Here is a 19,892-nt window from a genome sequence, read left to right on the forward strand (position 1 = left end):
CTATGTCTCTCCCCCTCCCTTCCATTCTCTCTAAAAATCAGTGGGGAAATATCCTCAGACAAAGATTAATAAGAGAGAGAAGACAGTGAAGGGAGGGAGGAAGGGAGGGAAGAAGGAAAGGGGGGGAGGGATAGAGAAAAAGAAGAGGAGAGAGAACATGAATTACTGATATAAGGTATGAAACAAGGAATATCACTAATGACCCTGCAAACATGAAAAGAATAATGCAATACCACAAACAATTTGACACACATAAATTAAACAGCTTAGATTAAATGAATCAATGCCTCAAAACAAAAACTACTATAACTCACTCAATATGAAATACATCATATGAATAGCCCCATATCCATTAAGGAAATGGACTTGTAATTCAAAATTTCTTCAGAAGAAATCCCCAGGCTTGAGCATGTTCTCTCAATAATTCTACTGAGCCTATAAAGAAGAATTAACATTCTACACAATATTTTCCAGAAAATAAAACACAAGGAAACACTTCCCAACCCATTATATGAAGCCAGTATCACCCTGATACCAAACCATCCAAAGGCAGTATCTCAAAGAAGAAAACACTCAAGACCAATATCTGCCATGAATACAGGTGCAAAAACTCTTAACACAATACCAGCAAATATAGAATTCAGCAATATAAACAATTATACAACATGACCAAGTGGTATTTATTCTAAGATACAAGGCTGATTCAATATTCAAAAACCAGTCAATATAACCAACCATATTAACAGCCCAGGGGAGAAAAATCAAAAGATCCTTTCAAATGACAAAATTTAGCAAGCATTCATGATAAAAATTCTCAGAAAACTAGAAATGTAGAGGACCTTCCTCAACTTTATTTTTTTAAAACCTACTGCTGACATATAGCTAATGGTGAAAGACTGAAAGCTTTCCCCTAAGATATGAAATGAGGTAAAGATTTCCACCTTCACTTCAACATAGTTCTAGAAGCTCTAGCCAGCACAAGAGAAGAAAATGCAAGACATAGAGATCAGAAATGAAGAATGAAACTTTTCCTATTTGGAGATGACATCATGGTCTACCTAGAAATATGAAGGAGTCAACTGCAGAAAAAAAAAAAAACCCTCTTAGAATTAATAAGTTAGGTAAGCTCAGAGGATAGAAGAGCAACATACAAAAATATCAAGAATATTTCTGTATATACTAGCAATAAGCATATGGAAATAAAACTGTTAAATACAGTATCACTTATAATTCCTCAGAAAATGAAATACTTAGTACAAATCTAACAAAACATGTATAGGACATATACCAAAAATACAAAACACCTGAATGAAGGAAATCAAAAAACATACAAAAATGGAAAGATATTCAGGTCTAAGATATCAATTCTCCTTAAATTAAAATACAGATTTAATCCAATTCCTAGCAAAATCCCAGGAATCTTTTTGTAGACATAGACATGGTTATCTGAAATTTATATGAAAAGATAAAGGAACAATTTAAAAAGAATAAAGTAGAAGAAATCAGTCTATCCAATTTCAAGACATTATATCCTATATAATAAAGAGATAATATGCAAATTGACCATCATTCCAATACACAAGATGGCTGCCCCTATGTGAACACAAAATTGCCGCCACAAGATGGCTGGCAGGGGAGGGCAGTTGTGGGTGATCAGGCCATCAGGGGAGGGCAGTTAAGGGTGACCAGGCTTGCAGGGGAGGGCAGTAAGGGGCTACCAGGCAAGCAGGGGAGAGATTAGGGGATGATCAAGCTGGCAGGCAGAAGTAGTTAGGGGCAATCAGGCAGACAGGCAGTCAGGCAGGCAAGAGGTTGGGAGCCAGCAGTCCTGGATTGTGAGAAAGATGTCCGACTGCCCATTTAGGCCCGATCTCTGGGATAGGGCCTAAACGGGCAGTCGGACATCCCTGAGGGGTCCCAGATTAGAGAGGGTGCAGGCTGGGCTGAGAAACATATACCCCCCAATGCACGAATTTCATGCAGTGGGCCTCTAGTATAGTAATAACGTAGTTATAGTAATTAAGACTGTTTGGTATTAGTGGAGAGATAGACACACAGATATGTAGAAAAAAATAGAAAACCCAGAAATAGCCCCATACGAGTACAACCAACAAATTGTTAATAAATATGCAAAAGCAATTCAAAAGAGGAAGAATAGTCTTTTTAAAAAATAATCCTGGAGCAAATGGATATCCATAATCAAAAAAATGAATCTTAAACAGAAATGAACTAAATTTATCATGAGCTAAATGTAGGATGTTTACTATAATATTTTTAGGGGGAAAAGTAGGAGAAATTCTTTGAGACTCAATAAGATCCATATAAGAAAATAGTCAACAAATGGGACCATCAAAATTTAAAACTTTTGTGCTGAGACACAGAAGTTCTGGATAAAAAGACAAGCTAAAGGCTAAGAGACTATATCTACAGACCACATATGTGACAAAAGATTCATTTCTATAATATATAATAGACTCTCAAAACTCAACATTTTTTAATGTTTGCACCTCACATTGGAGTTTTCTTTTGAAAGATTCCTTTCTATTACCCTCATTGAGGTGTTATCATTTCTCAAAGACCTGGTGAAACTGTCCTAGACAGAAGCCAAAGCATAAATTGCAGTCAATAGGTATTTATTAATTTTAATATCTAATGTATGTTCCAAATGGGAAATCAAATAAAACCATGTACCTGTGATCTAGAATATTACAGTCTGTGCTCAGAAATGGGACATACACAATCTAATTAGAAAATGATAAAAAGATATAAACATTTATTTTACCAAAGATGATATAGAGCAAATAAGCACATGAAAAGATGTTCAACTAACCTAGGCATTAGAGCATTACAGATTAAAACCACAACAAAATATTACTACACAACTATTGGAACAGCTAAAATTTTTAGATGCTGACACTCAACGCTGTTATAAAGAGGAAAAGCTATCTTTCATAATTACTCATGTGAGTAATATAGCCATTTTGGAAAATAGTTTGGCAGTTTCTTAACAAAACAGTAAAACAACATATACTTAACATACCACCTAGTAATTGCATTCCTGGGCATTTATCCCAATAAAATGAAAGCTTATGTTCTATACAAAAATCTGTAAACAATTGTTCATAGCTTTATTTGTAATAGCTCAGAACTGGAAAGTACTCAAATGTCTTTTAATGGGTGAATGGTTAAATGATGGTACATCCATACTATGGCACACTATTTTGCAATAAAAAGAAACAAACTATCATTTTGGCCAGTGTGGCTCACTTGGTTGAGCATCATAAGGTCACTGGTTTGATTAAAGGTCAGGGCACATGCCCAGATTGCAGGTTCAGTCCCTGGTAGGGATGCCTGCAAGGCAGCCAATCAGTGTTTTTCTCTCACAATTATGTTTCTCTCTCCGTTTGCCTCTTCCTTCCTTTCTCTCTAAAATCATTAAAATTTTAAAAAAGAAGCACACTACTAATACATGCAATAACTTGGATAGATTTCAAATAAATAATATTACGTGAAAAAAAATACCAATCTCAAAAGCTCACATATAATATCAAAGCATTTAAATAAACATTTTTAAAAATATATTTTATTGATTTTTTTACAGAGAGGAAGGGAGAGGGATTAAGAGTTAGAAACATCGATGGGAGAGAAACATCGATAAACTGCCTCCTGCATACCCCCTACTGGGGATGTGCCCGCAACCAAGATACATGCCCTTGACTGGAATTGAACCTGGGACACTTGAGTCAACAGACTGATGCTCTATTCACTGAGTCAAACTGGTTGGGGCTATATAAACATATTTTTTTAAATCCTCACTCAAGCCCTCCATATGAAATATTCATCAAGACATATGATGGGCCATAAAACAAATCTCAGTAAATTTCCAAAGATTAAAATCTTATGTTCTCTAACTCAACAGAATTAAATTAGAAATCCAACAAAAATAAGGTATCTTTAAAAGTCCTAAAACATTTGTAAATTAAACAGTACGGAAAAAAAAAAAAGGAAAATATTTTTAACTCACTCATAATGAAAGCACTACCTATCAAGATTTGTGGGATTCCACTAAAGCAATGCTTGAGGAAGTACTTATAACTCTCAATGACTACATTAGAAGAGGAAAAAAAGGTTTACAATTAATTATCTAAGTTTCTACCTTAAGTTTAATTCAAAATAAGTAAAAGAAAATAAATAATAAAGATCAAAGCCGATATCAATGAAATAGAGAACACAAAGTAGAAAAAAATCAACAAAGCCCATATTTGGTTCTTTGATATACCACTAACAAAAGTTGTCCTGAAAAAGTGAGAGAAACACAATTATCAATATCATTAGTGAAAGAGGGGACATTACTACTGATTCTACAGGCATTAAAAAATGTTACAGGACTAATTTGAACAGTGTTTTGCCAATATATTTTTCAAAATACACTGATAAAATGAACAAACTCCTTGAAAAACACACCTTCCCAAATTACCATGATGAAACAAAAAAATCTGAATAGCTCTATGTCTATTACAGAAATTGAATTTCTTATCAAACTTTTCCTACAAACAAAACTCTAGGCTCAGATAAGTTTCACTGCTGAGTTCTATCAAACAGTTAAAGAAGAAATAGTGCCAATCATACATATACAAACATCAGAACATAGAGGAGTAAATATTTCCAAATAATTTATAAGGCTTGTATAATCCACTATCCTCACACATTGCAGTACTCACTGCTGAAGGGCAGTACTCACAGGAGTTAATAACCAACATTCATCCCAAGGCATTTAGGGAAAAAACTGGACTACAACACAAGGAAGGCCACCACAGGAAAACAGCACACTCTCCCTCAAACTACACATCGCTACTGACCTCCCTCTGAGTTTTGCACATTCCATGGCATAAATACAAAAAATATATATAAAATATTTTTAAAATTATATTTCACCTTTCAAAGAAGAAAGGAATTAAGCATTACCAATATTTAATATGCAGATGAACAAATGTACATCTATAGAATACTCATATATTGGGGGTGCCAAGGTTTTTTGCCCACAGGAAAGTGAGATCAAAACAAGCTGAGAGACCCGTGCTTTTTCAGGCAGCATGCTAATTGGGTTTTCCAGCCAGCATCGCTCTGTAAGTACCCTACCTTCACAATGTGGAAATCCAATTTGTGACAATATCTGTTTCAAGTTCAATTTGTTGCTCTTTAGCCCATGCAGTTGGAGCCATTCCTCAGATGAGATGAGACTCTGCTTGGCCACGTCTGTTTTGGTGTTGCTCAGTCCCTCTTGCCTCCGAAGCTGCTGCGCAGAGATGGTAGATGAGCTTGATATCTCCATCTCTGTATTAGGATCTAAGTCACAGGGGCCTCCTGTAAAGGCAATTGTCAAACTCAGACTTCCTGAAAACTTGGAAATAATCTACTATCAACAGAAGATTGGTTTGAAATAAATTACAGTACATCCATGAAGTGGAATTCTATCTGCCAGTTAAAAATTACTAGTATTATATAATACAGCCCTGGATGGTGTGGCTCAGTTGATGGGGCATTGTCCCAAGCACTGAGAGGTGGCTGGTTTGATTCCTCTTTAGGGCACATGCCCAGATTTCAGGCTCGATCCCCAGTGGGGGGCATAAAAGAAGCAGCCGATTGATGTTATGCTGTCATGTGGATGCTCCTCTCTTCTGCCTTCCTCTCTCTCTAAAAATCAATAAACTATTCTTAAAAAACACAAAAACCACTGTGTTAGTGCTTCTCCAACCTAAAACAAATTATAATAGAGATGTATATTCGTTGGCAAAGAAGATATCTCCATACACTGCTAAAAGATATCCATAAGATTCACATCCATAGGTAGATACTGATATACACACAGAAAAACATTTAGAAAGATATATGCTAAGATGCTTATATTGATAGTAGTTTTCTTTGTGGTGAGAGTGTGTGGGACTTTTGCCTTTTCTATATTGCTTGAATTTTTGCATTATTTAAAGGTTTCTAAAACAAGATTTATTTTTATAATCAGAAAAATACAAAGGTCTTCCATTTTGGAAAATAATTGGGCCTAAACTGGCAGCCGGACATCCCACTCACAATCCAGAACCACTGGCTCCTAACTGCTCACCTGCCTGCCTGCCTGCCTGCCTGCCTGAGCACACCTAACTGCCCTCTTCCCCCCCCCCCTCCCGCTAGCCTGGTCACCCACAACTGCCTCCCCTGCAGGCATAGTCAACCCCAATTGCCCCCCACCACCACCAGCCTGGTCACCCCTTACTGCACCCCTTGCTGGTGTGGACACCCCAACTGCCTCCCTCTGCCAACCTGGCCCCTCTCACTGCCCGCTCCTACCAGTCTGGTTGCCCCCAACTGCCTTCCCTGTGGGCCTGGTTGCCCAGAGCAGCCTGCTGCTTAGTCGTTTGGTCGCCTCTCACTAACCCCCCTGCCAGCCTGATTGCCCCACACAGGCTGTTCAATCGTCAGTTCGGTTGTTTCGGATGTGATAGTCACTTAGCCTTTTATAAAGAGAGATGCATCCAAAGAAGGTAAAGAGGATGAAACCCTGAGAGGAAACACACTGTTCTGCATGTGGAACAGCCAACTGTGAGCTAGTGAGAGAATGGGAACCAGACGGAGGCTCAGCCCAGCCAGAATACATGGCCTCACCTTCTGAATGTTTTCTTCTCTAAAACTGTAAAGTTGGACCGACACATCCTGGCCCACACAGCCAGCTGTTCTGGGACCAACAGGGCTCAAGGCAATATGCAGCATATTAAACTTATCTAGACCTGCCTAAATATAGCCAATGTGCACAGGAGGAAAGGAGTCGCCAAACTGTAACACAATCTTAACCCACTAGCCACAACTTCAGGAAGGGCCTGACAACTGGGGCAAGAGTGGAAAGCTCTGCTCACTTCTGCAGTCAGAGTGTGAGTGCATATGAATGAGGCCCCTGCACTACAATACTTTTTAACAATGGAAATAGCCTTTATCCCATCTTTAAAACTCTATTTCCTAAAAGCCTCACATAAATTTCAAACACAGAAATTAGTTGGACCCAAGCTAGGGAGATTTTTTTGAAAAGAAGTTAGAAGTGTCATTATTAGCAATTTTATGTATATTCTCAGTAGTATAAATTTTATCCTTGTAATAACCTCATGAGGTAGGTAGCCCTACTATTATTCCCATTTTACAGATGAGGAAAACAAGACTGAAAGAGCTTAACTAAGGTCTTCATCATCTCACAGCAGGTAGATGCATAAAAGAGATTTCAAACCCATCATGTGGCTGTAGGGTCTAGAACACAGAATGTTCTGTGGCCTTTATTATTTAAAACAAAAAAAAAACAAAAAAAAAAACAAAAAACTGCAGCAACTTCCATTTGTTGCCCAGGCCCTGAAATGAGCTTTTTATATGTGTTATATCATAAATTCTTCATAACGTATTTGTCAGATACTGTTAACACCCCATTTACATCTGAGGAATCAGAAGCTTTGAGAATTTAAAGAAGCTGTTCAGGACCCACAGCCAGTAAGTGGCAGAAGCAGGAGTCAAAGCCATTTCTTAACCATCTGCTATGGCACAAGCCTACCAACAGAGTCTGCTCCAGGGGGGCTGCTTTCTCTTAGGGCCGTGGGTCCTCACTGAAGAGAGAGCAATAACCTTTATTTTCAGAGCTCAGAAAAAAGAAGCTTCCTGATTTGTCTTTTTCCAGTTTTTAAAGATAATGATTTCCATTTTAAGGTTTATATGAATTTGTACTGTCCAGATATGCTGAATTCCAAAGTTACACAAACTCATATTATTGGTGAAGATATTGTCTTCTCCCACGAGGGCTCAATTTGATGAGAATATTACAAAAACGTTTGGACAGCATCATATAGGAGTGGGAAACAGAATGGAAATTCTGTGTAGGTCCATTCCATCACATTAGTTAACTTCCCTTCTCCAGTGGTAGCACCACCCATGGCCCCTAGCTCCCAGGCTACGGCAAGGGGCAAATGTAGCAATACAGGACTTCTGCCTGGATGAGCACCTGATATATTGGAAAGAGCTATGAACAAATATATTACTTAAATCATTGTCCTTTGGTAACTGTGCTTTGTCTCATATACCCACTTCCATTCCAAGCATCTTTTTACCCTCACACCCGTCACATGGAGCTATGAAGTTTTGTTTCCTCCCTTCCACTGTAAAACCATAGAACATGAAAACAACAAAAGCAGAGACTATAGGCTTCAACTTTCTTTTGGGGATCTGTCCAACAAAGACTGCCATTTACATTTGGCCAATGGTTCTTATAGAACAAAAGGAAGTTTGAAATAAAGGTTTTTGTTATTCATTTCATCATTTCCAATTCACCTTTCTCTTCCCTGAAACATACCCTCCCACCTTCTATGTTCTTACTAGAGGGAGCTACACGCCCTAGAGTAAAAAGGGAACACAACTACGTAAACTATCCTAAGACTCCTAAACAGGATTTTGGAAATTTAAAAGAGGCTTCTGAGCCAAAGGGATATGTTCTTTATTCCAAACAAAAAGGCAACTGAATCCTTTAAGGTGTGTGCCCTATTCCCTTCTGCACTCACATGACTTAAGAAATCTAAAATTAAAAAAAAAAAATCTGGTTTGTACTATTGGATCAGAGAACCTGTAGGAATCATTGAGTCAGATCTTGCTTTGGGGTTTTTTAGCTTGAGAATGCCCACACTGAGAGAAGTGAAAACAACTGGAAAATGGAACTTTTCCAGAGAAAACAGAAAGGAAAGATAGGGCATCTCCAACAGAAGGGATCCACCTACTCAGATGTGACCCGCCAGCAGCCCTCCCCCACAAGCCCGCCTGCTCTCCCACCTCCAGGGGGCTCCTGTGGTTCTCCCCAGGAAAGCCCAGCCTTTGCCTGGACATGTCACCAATGTGGCCCTGAACACTTCAGATTTGTCCTCTCTACATTGAAAGAAGGTTCCATGACTACAGGGACAAACTATATGAATTCCTCAGCACAGTACCTCACATACAGCAGCCACTCTGCATGAGTGTTAAAACTTTAATTAAACTGATCACTCAGAATTGCTGAGAATCCTGATCTTTTTCAAACAAGGCAAAGATTTGCATGTCTAACAAGGCTAAGATCAGGTACTAGATCTGTTTAAACAGAGACATTTTCTGGATATTCTCTCATTACAACAAGACTTGTTTGAGTTGTCTTGTACTCATCTGTAGGGAAGTGGGTTTTTGTTTTTTTTTAAAGTGTGTTTTTTTTTAATTAAATATATATATATTATTGATTTTTCACAGAGAGGAAGAGAGAGGGAGAGCTAGAAACATCGATGAGAGAGAATCATCTATCAGCTGCCTCTTGCACTCCCCCCACTGGGGATGTGCCCGAAACTTAGGTACATGCCCTTGCCCGGAATCGAACCCGGGACCTTTCAGTCCGCAGGCCGACGCTCTATCCACTGAGCCAAACCGGTCCCGGCGGCAGTGGGTTTTTGATATCTAAATCCAGCCTACCACCAGGAATGTTCAGGGCCTACCCAACAAGGCAATTAATCCTTTCCACTAATATTTACACGGTAAAATAAGATTGTTTTAGAGTATTAAATTTGACAGTAAAATATTAGACAAGTTTTCAGGCTAATTTAAATTGGCTAATTGAAATAAGAGAATATTTTAGAAAAATTAATTGCACTGGACAAAAAGCTGTTCCTAAAGTGTTAACTAAAATTTTTATTGGAAGTTCATCTCATGATAAAATCTATGTTGTTGTTATTATTACTATTATTATTCAGGATTTCTTCATCTAAGGTTATTACAGATTAGGGAAAGAGGGACCCAGGAGTAAGAAATAACAAATTCCAGTTGAGTGCTGCCCTAAGTGCAATACAAAGCTTGGGGAAACAGGAAGAGATTTCCTAAATATAATAGAAAGAAGTGGGGGGGGAGAGAGAAAAAGAAGAAGAAAGAAGAAGGTGGAAGAAGGAGGAGGAAGGAGGAAGGATGGAGAAGGGAGGAGGGAGGAGAGACGAGGGAGGAAAGAGGAGGAAGGAGGGAGGAAGGAGGAAGATGAAAGAAAAAGAAGGAGGAGGAGGAGGAGGAGGAGATCAAAGTCTGGTGAAAGCAGGGACGGGACAAGAATGCAGAATTTGGGGAAAAATAGAAAGATTAATGTGGCACAATCCAAAGGCTCCAACCAAAGGATCTAGGACAGGGCCACGTGTACAGCCAAAACTGCTGGGGTCTGCCATGCTGGGCAGCCAAGATGTGGCCACAGCTGCTGAGGTGAGCACCTGTGGACATCCTCAGAGCTTCTGACAATTGGACCTAGATGGTAAGAGCTTGAGGCATGCCAAAACCTGTTTGGCTCAGTGGATAGAGCGTCAGCCTGTGGACTGAAGGGTCCAGGTTCGATTCCGGTCAAGGGCATGTACCTTGGTTGCGGGCACAACCCCTAGGGGGCGTGCAAGAGGAAGCTGATCAATTACTCTCATTGATGTTTCTATTTCCCTTCCTCTCTGCAAAAATCAATAAAATATATTTTTTAAAAAGGTTGAGGTTGCCAACTCCAGTTTGGCTCAGTGGTAGAGCGTCGGTCTGCGGACTGAAAGGTCCCAGGTTCGATTCCAGTCAAGGGCATGTACATTGGTTGCAGGCATATCTCCGGTAGGGGGTGTGCAAGAGGCAGCTGATCGATGTTTCTCTCTCATCGATGTTTCTATCTCTCTATCCCTCTCTCCTCCTTTCTGTAAAAAATCAATAAAATATATATATTTAAAAAGGTTGAGGCACAATGCACAACTTAAGAGTCTATTAATTCTATTAATATTTCCTGCCCTAGCTGGTTTGGCTCAGTGGATAGAGCGTTGGACTGCAGACTGAAGGGTCCCAGGTTCGAATCTGATCAAGGGCACATCCCCAGCTTGTGGGTTTGATCTCCATACAGGTCATGCAGGAGGCAGCCAATCAATGATACTCACCAGTGATGTTTCTCTCTCTCCTTCTCCCTTCCTCTCTGAAATCAATAAAAATATATTTCCTATACTTTTGCTTTATTATCAACGCCCAAAACCTCCTATATCCTTGTCAGTTTCTGAACATGAAGTCTAAATGGATATATCTTGTGATTTATGTGAGTTGATTTTTGATTGTTCCAAAAATAAAGCTGGGATGAGGCTCCATGGGTGCCCTGCTGTAACACTCTCCCCACCCCACCCCATTCTCTGCCTCTGAGGGGCAGGGCTTGGCTGTGGCAGGGCTACCCCACGGCTGAGAAAATAGGGCCAAAAAAAGAAAACCTGAGGATAACTGGGGTGCCTTAAGGGAGGAGGTCATTGCTGAGGAAAAACAAAACAAAATAAGAAGATTAAAGGAAAACTACCAAGTGGAAACTAAGTATAAATGTTATGCCCATAAATAAAGAGCAAAAGAACGGGACTCATCTAGGTGGTGATTGTGAAAACCACGCCGGTGCGGAGGGGGGAGGGACCGGCGGCCTCCGAGGACGGAGAGTTGTAGAGAGCGAATGCAAACAGATGACCCGGTTTTAGGCTGCTCCTGTCAGGGTGAGTGAGTTTCTGGTTCTCGCATCACCTCCAAAGCCCGGACTGCCTGGCCATCCTGGTTGGCCCCGGCACAGAGCGGAGCGCGCCCGGGGGCGGCGGTCCCTGCGGCTGCGGCGGGCGGAGGGCGGGCTCCGGAGCGGCGGGCGGCGGCCAGCTCTCCCGCCCGGACCTGGCAGCACCCAGGTGAGTGAGGAGGCCAGTCGCCAGCCTCTCCGGGCCGGGTTCGGTCCAGGGACAGGGACGGTCCAGCTCGGAAGATGGGTTTCCCAGGCTCCCCTGAGCCCGCGGAGGGTCTGGCGTGGAGTGGCCACAGCCCACACTTACTCCGCTTCGGTCAGGTGACAGGCAGGCGGTTCCGGTTCCACAGCCGCCCTCCCCTCCCCGTGGCTCACACCCGGGAGGGCGGGGGAGGGACGCCTCCCTCCGGGTGGTGAGCGGCGCCTCCCGCGCCCGCAGGGGCCATGCTCCTCGCCCAGGACTCCCGTCGTTCGACGTCGCTTGTGACCGAGTAGCCGCGCGGCCGGAGGATGACCGCGGCGTGGCGGTTGCTAAGACAGCGCCAATCACCGCGCGGCTCCGGGACTGGGGGCGGGGCCAGGAGCCGGGGCAGGGGGCGGGGGGCGGGGCCAGGAGCCGGGGCTGGGGGCTCTGGGCTGGGGGCGGGGCCAGGAGCCGGGGCTGGGGGCTGGGGGCTGGGGGCGGGGCCAGGAGCCAGGGCTGGGGGCTGGGGGCGGGGCCAGGAGCCAGGGCTGGGGGCTGGGGGCGGGGCCAGGAGCCGGGGCTGGGGGCGGGGGGCGGGGCTTCGGGCCGGAGGGAGCCTCGTGGGGCCGGAGCCACGCCAGCGGACTGGGAGGATGGGACTGTCCTCTGCGTTTGCTGTCACCGGGGAAGTCAACAACGGTGGCGAACATTAATACACAATGTCATAAACAAACGAATATATAGACCAGGCGGGGTAAGGGACCTGGCGAGAGCCTACCAGGGAGGAAGTTGGGAAATAAGCCAGTCAGAGAAACCAAAATACCATATGATCTCACTTCTATGTGGACTCTAAAGAACAAGATAAACTGAGGAGCAAAATAGAAACCCCGGCTTGGATAAATGCATAGAAGGGTAGATGTCAGGGGGCGGGGACTGGATGAAAGAAGGTGCAGAGATTAGCCAAAGAGCATGTATGCATAACTCATAGACACAGACAACAGTGTGATGATGGCTAGAGAGAAGGGGAAGCGGGCTAGGAGGGGATGGGGACATCTGTAATAGTGTCAACAATAAAAATAAATTTTAAAAAATAAAGGCGGGGAGGCCGCCAGCACATTGTAGGAAACGTTACCATTAACGTCTGTACTCACTTTCAGCGTGCAGAGGACTTACTTTTTAATTTTCATGTCAATGCTGTAAAGAGAGGTTTTCCTCATTTTCAGTTGAGGAAAGAAGTCTAGAGAGCTGGGCAGTTGTGGGTGACTCAGCCTGCAGGAGGGGGGAGCTGGCACAGGGGCGCCTTGAGCTGCAGTTTTGCAGACTTGCAATTTTGGAGGCAGGGGCTACAGTTACCAAAAACACTCTTATCCATTGGATATAAGAATTCCTATAGGCATTACTTTCTTCATTCAGCTTTATATATAATCATTTCAGTTTTCCTTATCAAATAAGCAAAGAGTTCAAAATATATGCCTGTGATTTTTTAGTCACTCAGAAACAAAATGTACTTATAAAAAGATTCTTTCGAGAAAGATCCCACAGGCAAGTATGGTTTTTAGTATATTGGGATATTAAGTTGTATTTTACATTTTTAAAACTCAATAAGTTTAAAATAACCCTATTATTTCTATGGTTTTGAGTCAAAAATCTAAGAAAGAAAGTATAGTTAATTTAAGAATTTTAATTATTTCTCTAATAGAGGTTAATTATCCCTGCATTCTTTTTAACACCTTTATAACTAAAAAGTATTGAAAGCTATTATCTCAGATCACAAATCTTCCATAAAATTATTTGATTATGTACCATTGGCTCTGCAAATGACACCTGTCAACCTTATCACCAAAACCCACTCTCCACCCCAAACATAAAACTCAGCAGTGCTAAGGATTCTGTTCAGAGAGGAGAAAACACAGCGGCTATGACCATGTTTGCCAAGGCCACATTTCTCCCCGCTGCCCACACCTTGCTGACTAACACTCCTATGTCACATGGTGCCATGGAGCACACAGCATCCACATAGCCAAATGCACGGTCTCCCCAGTCACACCAGGCACTCCTGTCCCCAGCCTCACCCATGCATTCTCCCTTCTCTGGGACACTTGCCACTTACAGTAACTGCACAAGATTTTATGTTTTGGTCAGTTATGTCTACATGCCTATAAGCATAAGTTCCTATCAAAATGTCACACTACTTAAATTGTAGACAGATGAAAGAACAGATGTCTTGATCATTTTGTAGTATTGCAGAGCTGATATAAATGAATTCAGCTAGCTATAGGATAGCTCACCTCATTTTTGTTTGTTGACCAGATTAAGAATACTTTGGAATAAGAATACTTTTAACATCTTACCTAATAAAAGAGTAATATGCAAATTTACCATCACTCCACTATACCCACAAGCCATCCCCACTAGCCAATCAGAGCAAGTATGCAAATTAACCCCAACTAAGATGGCTGCAGCCACAGAGAAAAGGAGAGATGCTTGGGTTTCCCCGGCAATAGAGGAAGCCAAGCTTCTGCAGCCCTGGCCTACCTAGGCCTCCACTCCAGGATACAAAGTTTCAATGATAGAAGGTAAACAAATCCAAACAGAAATGGCCGCAGCCACAGAGCAAGCAAAAGGATACACTATAGATAATGCATCATTCTCGACTAAAGTACAGACATTTTTTTTCTACAACCTGTTGGCCCAGAGAAGAATGTACCTGCCAAATAGGACTTCTCATGGTAATTGGCTCAAATTCATAAGCAGAGCCTAGCAGCCATTGTTTACAGAGGACTCGTGCATGCCGCATTTCAGGGTGAACCACGGACTGGGCTGTCTAGTCTCCGCACTGTGTTCCTGCCACAGAATGTTAAAGTGCAGTGCCAGGAGAGACGCCCCAAAAGTTTCCACTTTCTCTTCCTGGCAGAACCAAGGGAAGTTGTCTGCTAAACAGTAGGGACAACAAAAGTTGTCTGCTAAGGAGTGAGGGACGGGGGAGGCCTGCTCTTGCATTCAAGATGAGAAATTAGCAAGTTTTAGAGGAAACAGCATTTCTGTGCCCAAGGGAGACAGAGGTGTTACAAAACTATAATACTGTAGCCTGAGGAGGGAAGAATATAGAGAACATGAACCTGGTAGTAGTAAATCTTAGCAGGAGATGGAACTCATTCTTGATTTGTAAGACTCATCTTTTAATTTTATACTGTCAGATATCATACTGTCAGACTTCAAAACAAATAGTGGTAGTAGCATCCATGTCAATGTCCATTTCCAGGGTCTGATTATGTGCTATATACAGTTATGTGAAATATTACCATTGGAGGATGGGGAAAAAGTACAAGGAATTCTCTGTACTATTTTCTTTTTACAACTTCATGTGTCTATAATTATTTAAAAATTAAGTTAAAGCCCTGACCAGTGTGGCTCAGTTGGTTGGAGCATTGTTTTATAAACCGAAAGGTTGCAGGCTCAGTTCCCTGTCATAGCACATACCCAGGTTGCAGGTTTGATCCCTAGTCAGGATCCATACAATAGGCAACGAATTGATGTTTCTCTCTTGCATCAATGTTTCTCTCTCTCCCTCTCCCTCTATTTTCCTCTCTAAAATCAATAAAAACATATCCTTGGGTGAGAATTTTAAAAATTAATTAATTAAATTAAATTAAAGTTAAAAAATAAGGAATATGTTTCAAAGTTTATATAGTAGACTTTTTAAACTTTTGCTCACTATATCTAATTCTTGACAGAAGAACTGAAATTTATCTGGGTTCCTGGATCCATTGTGAAGACAGATGCATTTGGGGTAAATGTTGGACAAGTTAATGGTAAAGTATCATCTTTAAAGTATCAAAACTTTCCCCATCACTGTAACAAGTAAAACATTTAACAAGAAGTGCTTTTTATTCCTTCAGGGAAAGACAGACCAAGAAATAGTTTCCTTCTGTATATCATAGTCAAAAATCTACTTTCCAGTGAGGTGAGAGCCTGTGATTGTTTCTGTTTTGTCTGCAAAGGGTTTCAAGGTCAGATTTGCCAGAAACTTCTTTTTTTTTTTTTTTAAAATAAATCTTTATTGTTCATATTATTACAAAGGTTCCTCATTTCTTCCCCCCTCCACCAGGTTCCCACCCCACTTTCTGCCCTTTCCCCACCTCCCATTGTCCTCATCCATAGGTACACAGTTTATGTTCAGTCTCTTCCCGCATCCACCACTCTCCTTTTCCCCGAGAATTATCAGTCCACTCCCCTCCCGTATCTCTGATTATATTATAATCAACAGTTAATATTGTTCATCAGGTTTTTTAATTTCCTTGTTTTTTTTAATTAATAAACTTTTATATTTTTAAGAATAACTTTTAAAATCTAATAATTTTAAACCTTGTTTTTTCTGCCCTGGGAACTGAGAAGCAAACTTGTTTACATGTAAACTTGCCCTTAAGCTATCAAAAGGCGTAGCCATTCAAATGTAAAGGAACACATTGTTTAAAGATAGCTGCTGGCTGGAATTGGATTACCTGTTCTGGGTGGGAAGGGCTTGTTTTCCCCTTTCTCCATTAAAATTAAGGTGTTAGCTTTAAAACCTCTTTTAGGCAAGAGACCTTAAACTTATAGAACTTTAAATTTTTCAGGTAGTAAATCAATTACTTAGCATTTTCTCAAATCAATAATACCTCCACATGCCCAAGGATACACTTCACATAAAAGACAATTCCAAATAGATCAACCAACCTCATCCAGACCCCACACAAGGTACTCACAGAACAACACCCCAGCGCTATACTAACTCAACACATCCAGATCTAAGCCTTCATCACTTGATTCAGCAGAACATCAAGTTCCCCCAAAAGTTTCCAGCCATGTCTGAGAGGCAGCCGTGGGGCAGGGGCAGGCGAGGAACAAGCTCTTCCGGGCCGACTGCTCCAGGTCTGGCCTCTGTTGCTCCAAGCCGCTCCACAACCAGCTGCTCCGGGTCTGGCCGCTGCTGCTTGGGCCCCAGTTGCTGCCGCTCTGGGCCTGGCTGCAGCTGCTCTGAGCCAGGCTGCTCCCGACCTGGCTGCTCTGGGCCTGGCTACTCCACTCCGGGCCTGGACGCTCCTGGCCTGGGTGCTCCGGGCCTGGCTGCTGCTGCTCCGGGCCTGGCTGCTCCCAACCTGGCTGCTCTGGGCCTGACTGCTCCGGGCCCGGCCGCTCCGGGCCTGGCCGCTCCTGGCCTGGCTGCTGCTGCTCTGGGCCTGGCTGCTTCCAACTTGGCTGCTCCCGACCCGGCTGTTCCAGGCCTGGCCGCTCCGGGCCTGGCTGCTGCTGCTCCGGGCCTAGCTGCTCCTGGCCTAGCTGCTTTGGGCCTGGCTGCTGCTGCTCCACACCTGGCTGCTCCCAACCCAGCCACTCTGGGCCTGGCCGCTCCTGGTCTGGCTGCTCTGGGCCTGGCTGCTGCTGCTCCGGGCCTGGCTGCTCCCAACCTGGCTGCTCTGGGCCTGACTGCTCCGGGCCCGGCCGCTCCGGGCCTGGCCGCTCCTGGCCTGGCTGCTGCTGCTCTGGGCCTGGCTGCTTCCTACTTGGCTGCTCCAGACCCGGCTGTTCCAGGCCTGGCCGCTCTGGGCCTGGCTGCTGCTGCTCCGGGCCTAGCCGCTCCTGGCCTAGCTGCTCTGGGCCTGGCTGCTGCTGCTCCGGGCCTGGCTGCTCCCAACCTGGCTGCTGTGGGCCTGGATGCTCCGGGCCCAGCTGCTCCGGGTCTGGCTGCTTCGGGCCTGGCCGCCCTGGGCTTGGCTTCCTCCGCCCCAGGCCTGGCTGCCACTGTCCCAGGGCTGGCTGCTGCTGCTTCGGGTCCGGCTGATGCTGCTCTGGGGCCTGGCCACTCTGGGCCTGGCCGCTGCCGCTCCAACATTCTGTCTTTTTTTTTTTTTTTTTTTAAACACATTTATGTTGCAATGTTGGCTGCTGAGTTGAGTTCTATCTTAATCTTCGATTTTTCAAGATCTTCTTTATATTCTTTCTTAAGTAATTTTACTATCTTTTTGCTATAACTTGATTTCTTCACATTGAAAACTTCTTCGGTTTCTTCCTCCTTGTCCTGGAAGCTCAGCAGGCTGGCCCATGACGCCCCTTTGTTCTCCGCGGCCTCCTGCGTGGCTTCAGCCTGTTGCCGGGGTCGGCGCCACCCAGGAAGCAGCCCCCGGCCTCAGCTCCATGGCCGGCGATCAGCGGTCAAGGGCCCAGCGGCACCTCCCCCCACCCCCAGAGGGCTCTGTCGCCAGGCTCCTTGCCGGTGCCCAGCAGCAGCTCCCACTCCTCATCCTGTTATTCCCAGTCTGGAGCTTTTGTCTCCTTCCCGCTAGGGCAATCTAGCATCAGAGTCAACATTCCGTCCTCTGCGCGCAATGTGTGCTACTCCAGGGGCTCTGCTTTTCACCCCTCCCCTGGGATTCCACCTCACAGCCCCATCTCCCTCTGTTTGAGCCTGGGTCCCCAGGGTCTGGCCTAAAACGGGTTCAGCGCTGTCGGGTCTGGGGTTCAGAACAGTCCAGAGCTTTTATCTCCTTCCCGCTAGGGAAGGCCAGCCAGGCACTCAGCCTCCCCCTCCTCTCCGGCTCTGTCCTCTCCGTGCACGCACCGTGTCTCCGTACCTTAGGCTTTTACAGCTCCTCTGATTTTCCTTCTGGTTTTCTCTTTCCTTCTTGTTGTAGAATTTTCAGTCAGTCGACTTCCTGTAGCTCTGGGCAATGGCCATTTTATATTTTACTTGTACTTTACTGAAATTGTTGTGTGCGGCTGCGGTTAGGTGTTTACCTGTGCAGCCATCTTCCAGAAACTTCTTTACACATGTGTAAGCCTAAACCTAGACCAAGGCCTGACTGTGGCAAGTACAATGTATGGGGTGCCCGAGAATGTGATGGTCCCCAGATACTATTGCTATCACTGGGCACTCAGTGTTCCTGGTCTCCATAGACATTTTTACAGCCAGGTCAACACAAGGGCAATCTCTAAACATTCATTTGGACTTGAAATGTTACCCTTCTCAGGCACAAGTTGAACTCTCACAAAATCTGCTCCATCTGCACTCCTCCTTTGCCTGACTGTCCCTTGCTCTCAAAGCATCCTTCTTTGTTCCCTATGCAGACTCATAGTTATGGGTGGGGAAAGATTTTTTTGCAGACTGAACAAGTGGCTGTTCTGTTGCCTCATTCAGAATTATAAACAAGACTGCAATTGTCTAGTGAGTATTGTCTCAAAATAGACATCTCCTGAGGAACAGGATTGTTTTGAGAAAGTGGCTTTTTGTAATTTGTGAGATGGCATTGTCTGACAGTCACTTGTGAAGTGTGTTTTATCTGATGCTTTCCAGCTGGTCTGGTGTCCTACAGCTTGTTCACTCCAGTGGTACAACGTGTGCTCTCTGTCCAACTGCAGTGGGACTCACACCAGGGGCAGCTTACTGGAAATGGAGGCCCTTTTTGTGACCTTGCTTTTACATTTGAGCCCCTAGTCCAATTCTTCCTTTTTGAAAGAGAATAAACAAACCCTTTATCCTCCGAGATTTGTAGCTATCCTATATAATCCTAAATAATAAAAGGGTAATATGCAAATTGACCCTAACGGCGGAACAACCACTCAACCAGTCACTATGAGGTGCACTGACCACCTCTCGGTCCCTTTCCCTGGCTGGCATGCTCCAATCGCCCAATGGGGAATGGAGAACCTGGGGTGGGTGGTGGGGGACATGGGTAGTGCCAGGCCAAGACCCCCACCCTGCCAGTCGCCCCACACACAAAGGGAGACCCGAGGTGGGGATAGGGCCAGCAAGCAAGTGGGAATGGCCAACCTCTCGGTCCCTTCCCCCTACCATCGATTCCAATTGCCTGATGGCAAACAGGGAACTGGAATGGGTGATGGTGGGGGGCAGGGCGGTGAGTGGGTAGAACGGCTGACCTCTCAGTCCCTTTCCCCCAGCTGTCAGGCTCTGATCACCCAATGGTGAACAGGAATCAGGGGTGGTTGGCAGTGGGGGGTGGGGCCAGCTGTGGGCAGCCAGAGAAAATGGCTCTGATTGCAGGCCAGGCCTAGGGACCATACCCATGCATGAATCTCGTGCACTGGGCCTTTAGTATGTGAAATAATACTGCCCTATCTTCCAAAATCAACTTATATGAAAAA

At 44.0% G+C, this 19,892-nt stretch overlaps 1 protein-coding gene across 1 annotated transcript in view; it reads right to left on the reverse strand.

Annotated features, from left to right (window-relative positions):
- Positions 1–12,051, reverse strand: part of VWA3B (von Willebrand factor A domain containing 3B) — a 119,370-nt gene extending 107,319 nt beyond the window's left edge. Inside the window, 2 exon segments of the mRNA XM_084900373.1 lie at positions 5,140–5,364; positions 11,877–12,051. Of these exon segments, the coding sequence (XP_084756499.1) occupies positions 5,140–5,332 (193 nt within the window). The 5' untranslated portion in view covers positions 5,333–5,364; positions 11,877–12,051.
- Positions 12,052–19,892: the final 7,841 nt, after the last annotated feature.

This window comes from Pipistrellus hanaki (genome assembly GCF_964339955.1).
Source record: "Pipistrellus hanaki genome assembly, chromosome: 12".
In the NCBI taxonomy this organism is placed as follows: Eukaryota; Metazoa; Chordata; class Mammalia; order Chiroptera; family Vespertilionidae; genus Pipistrellus; species Pipistrellus hanaki.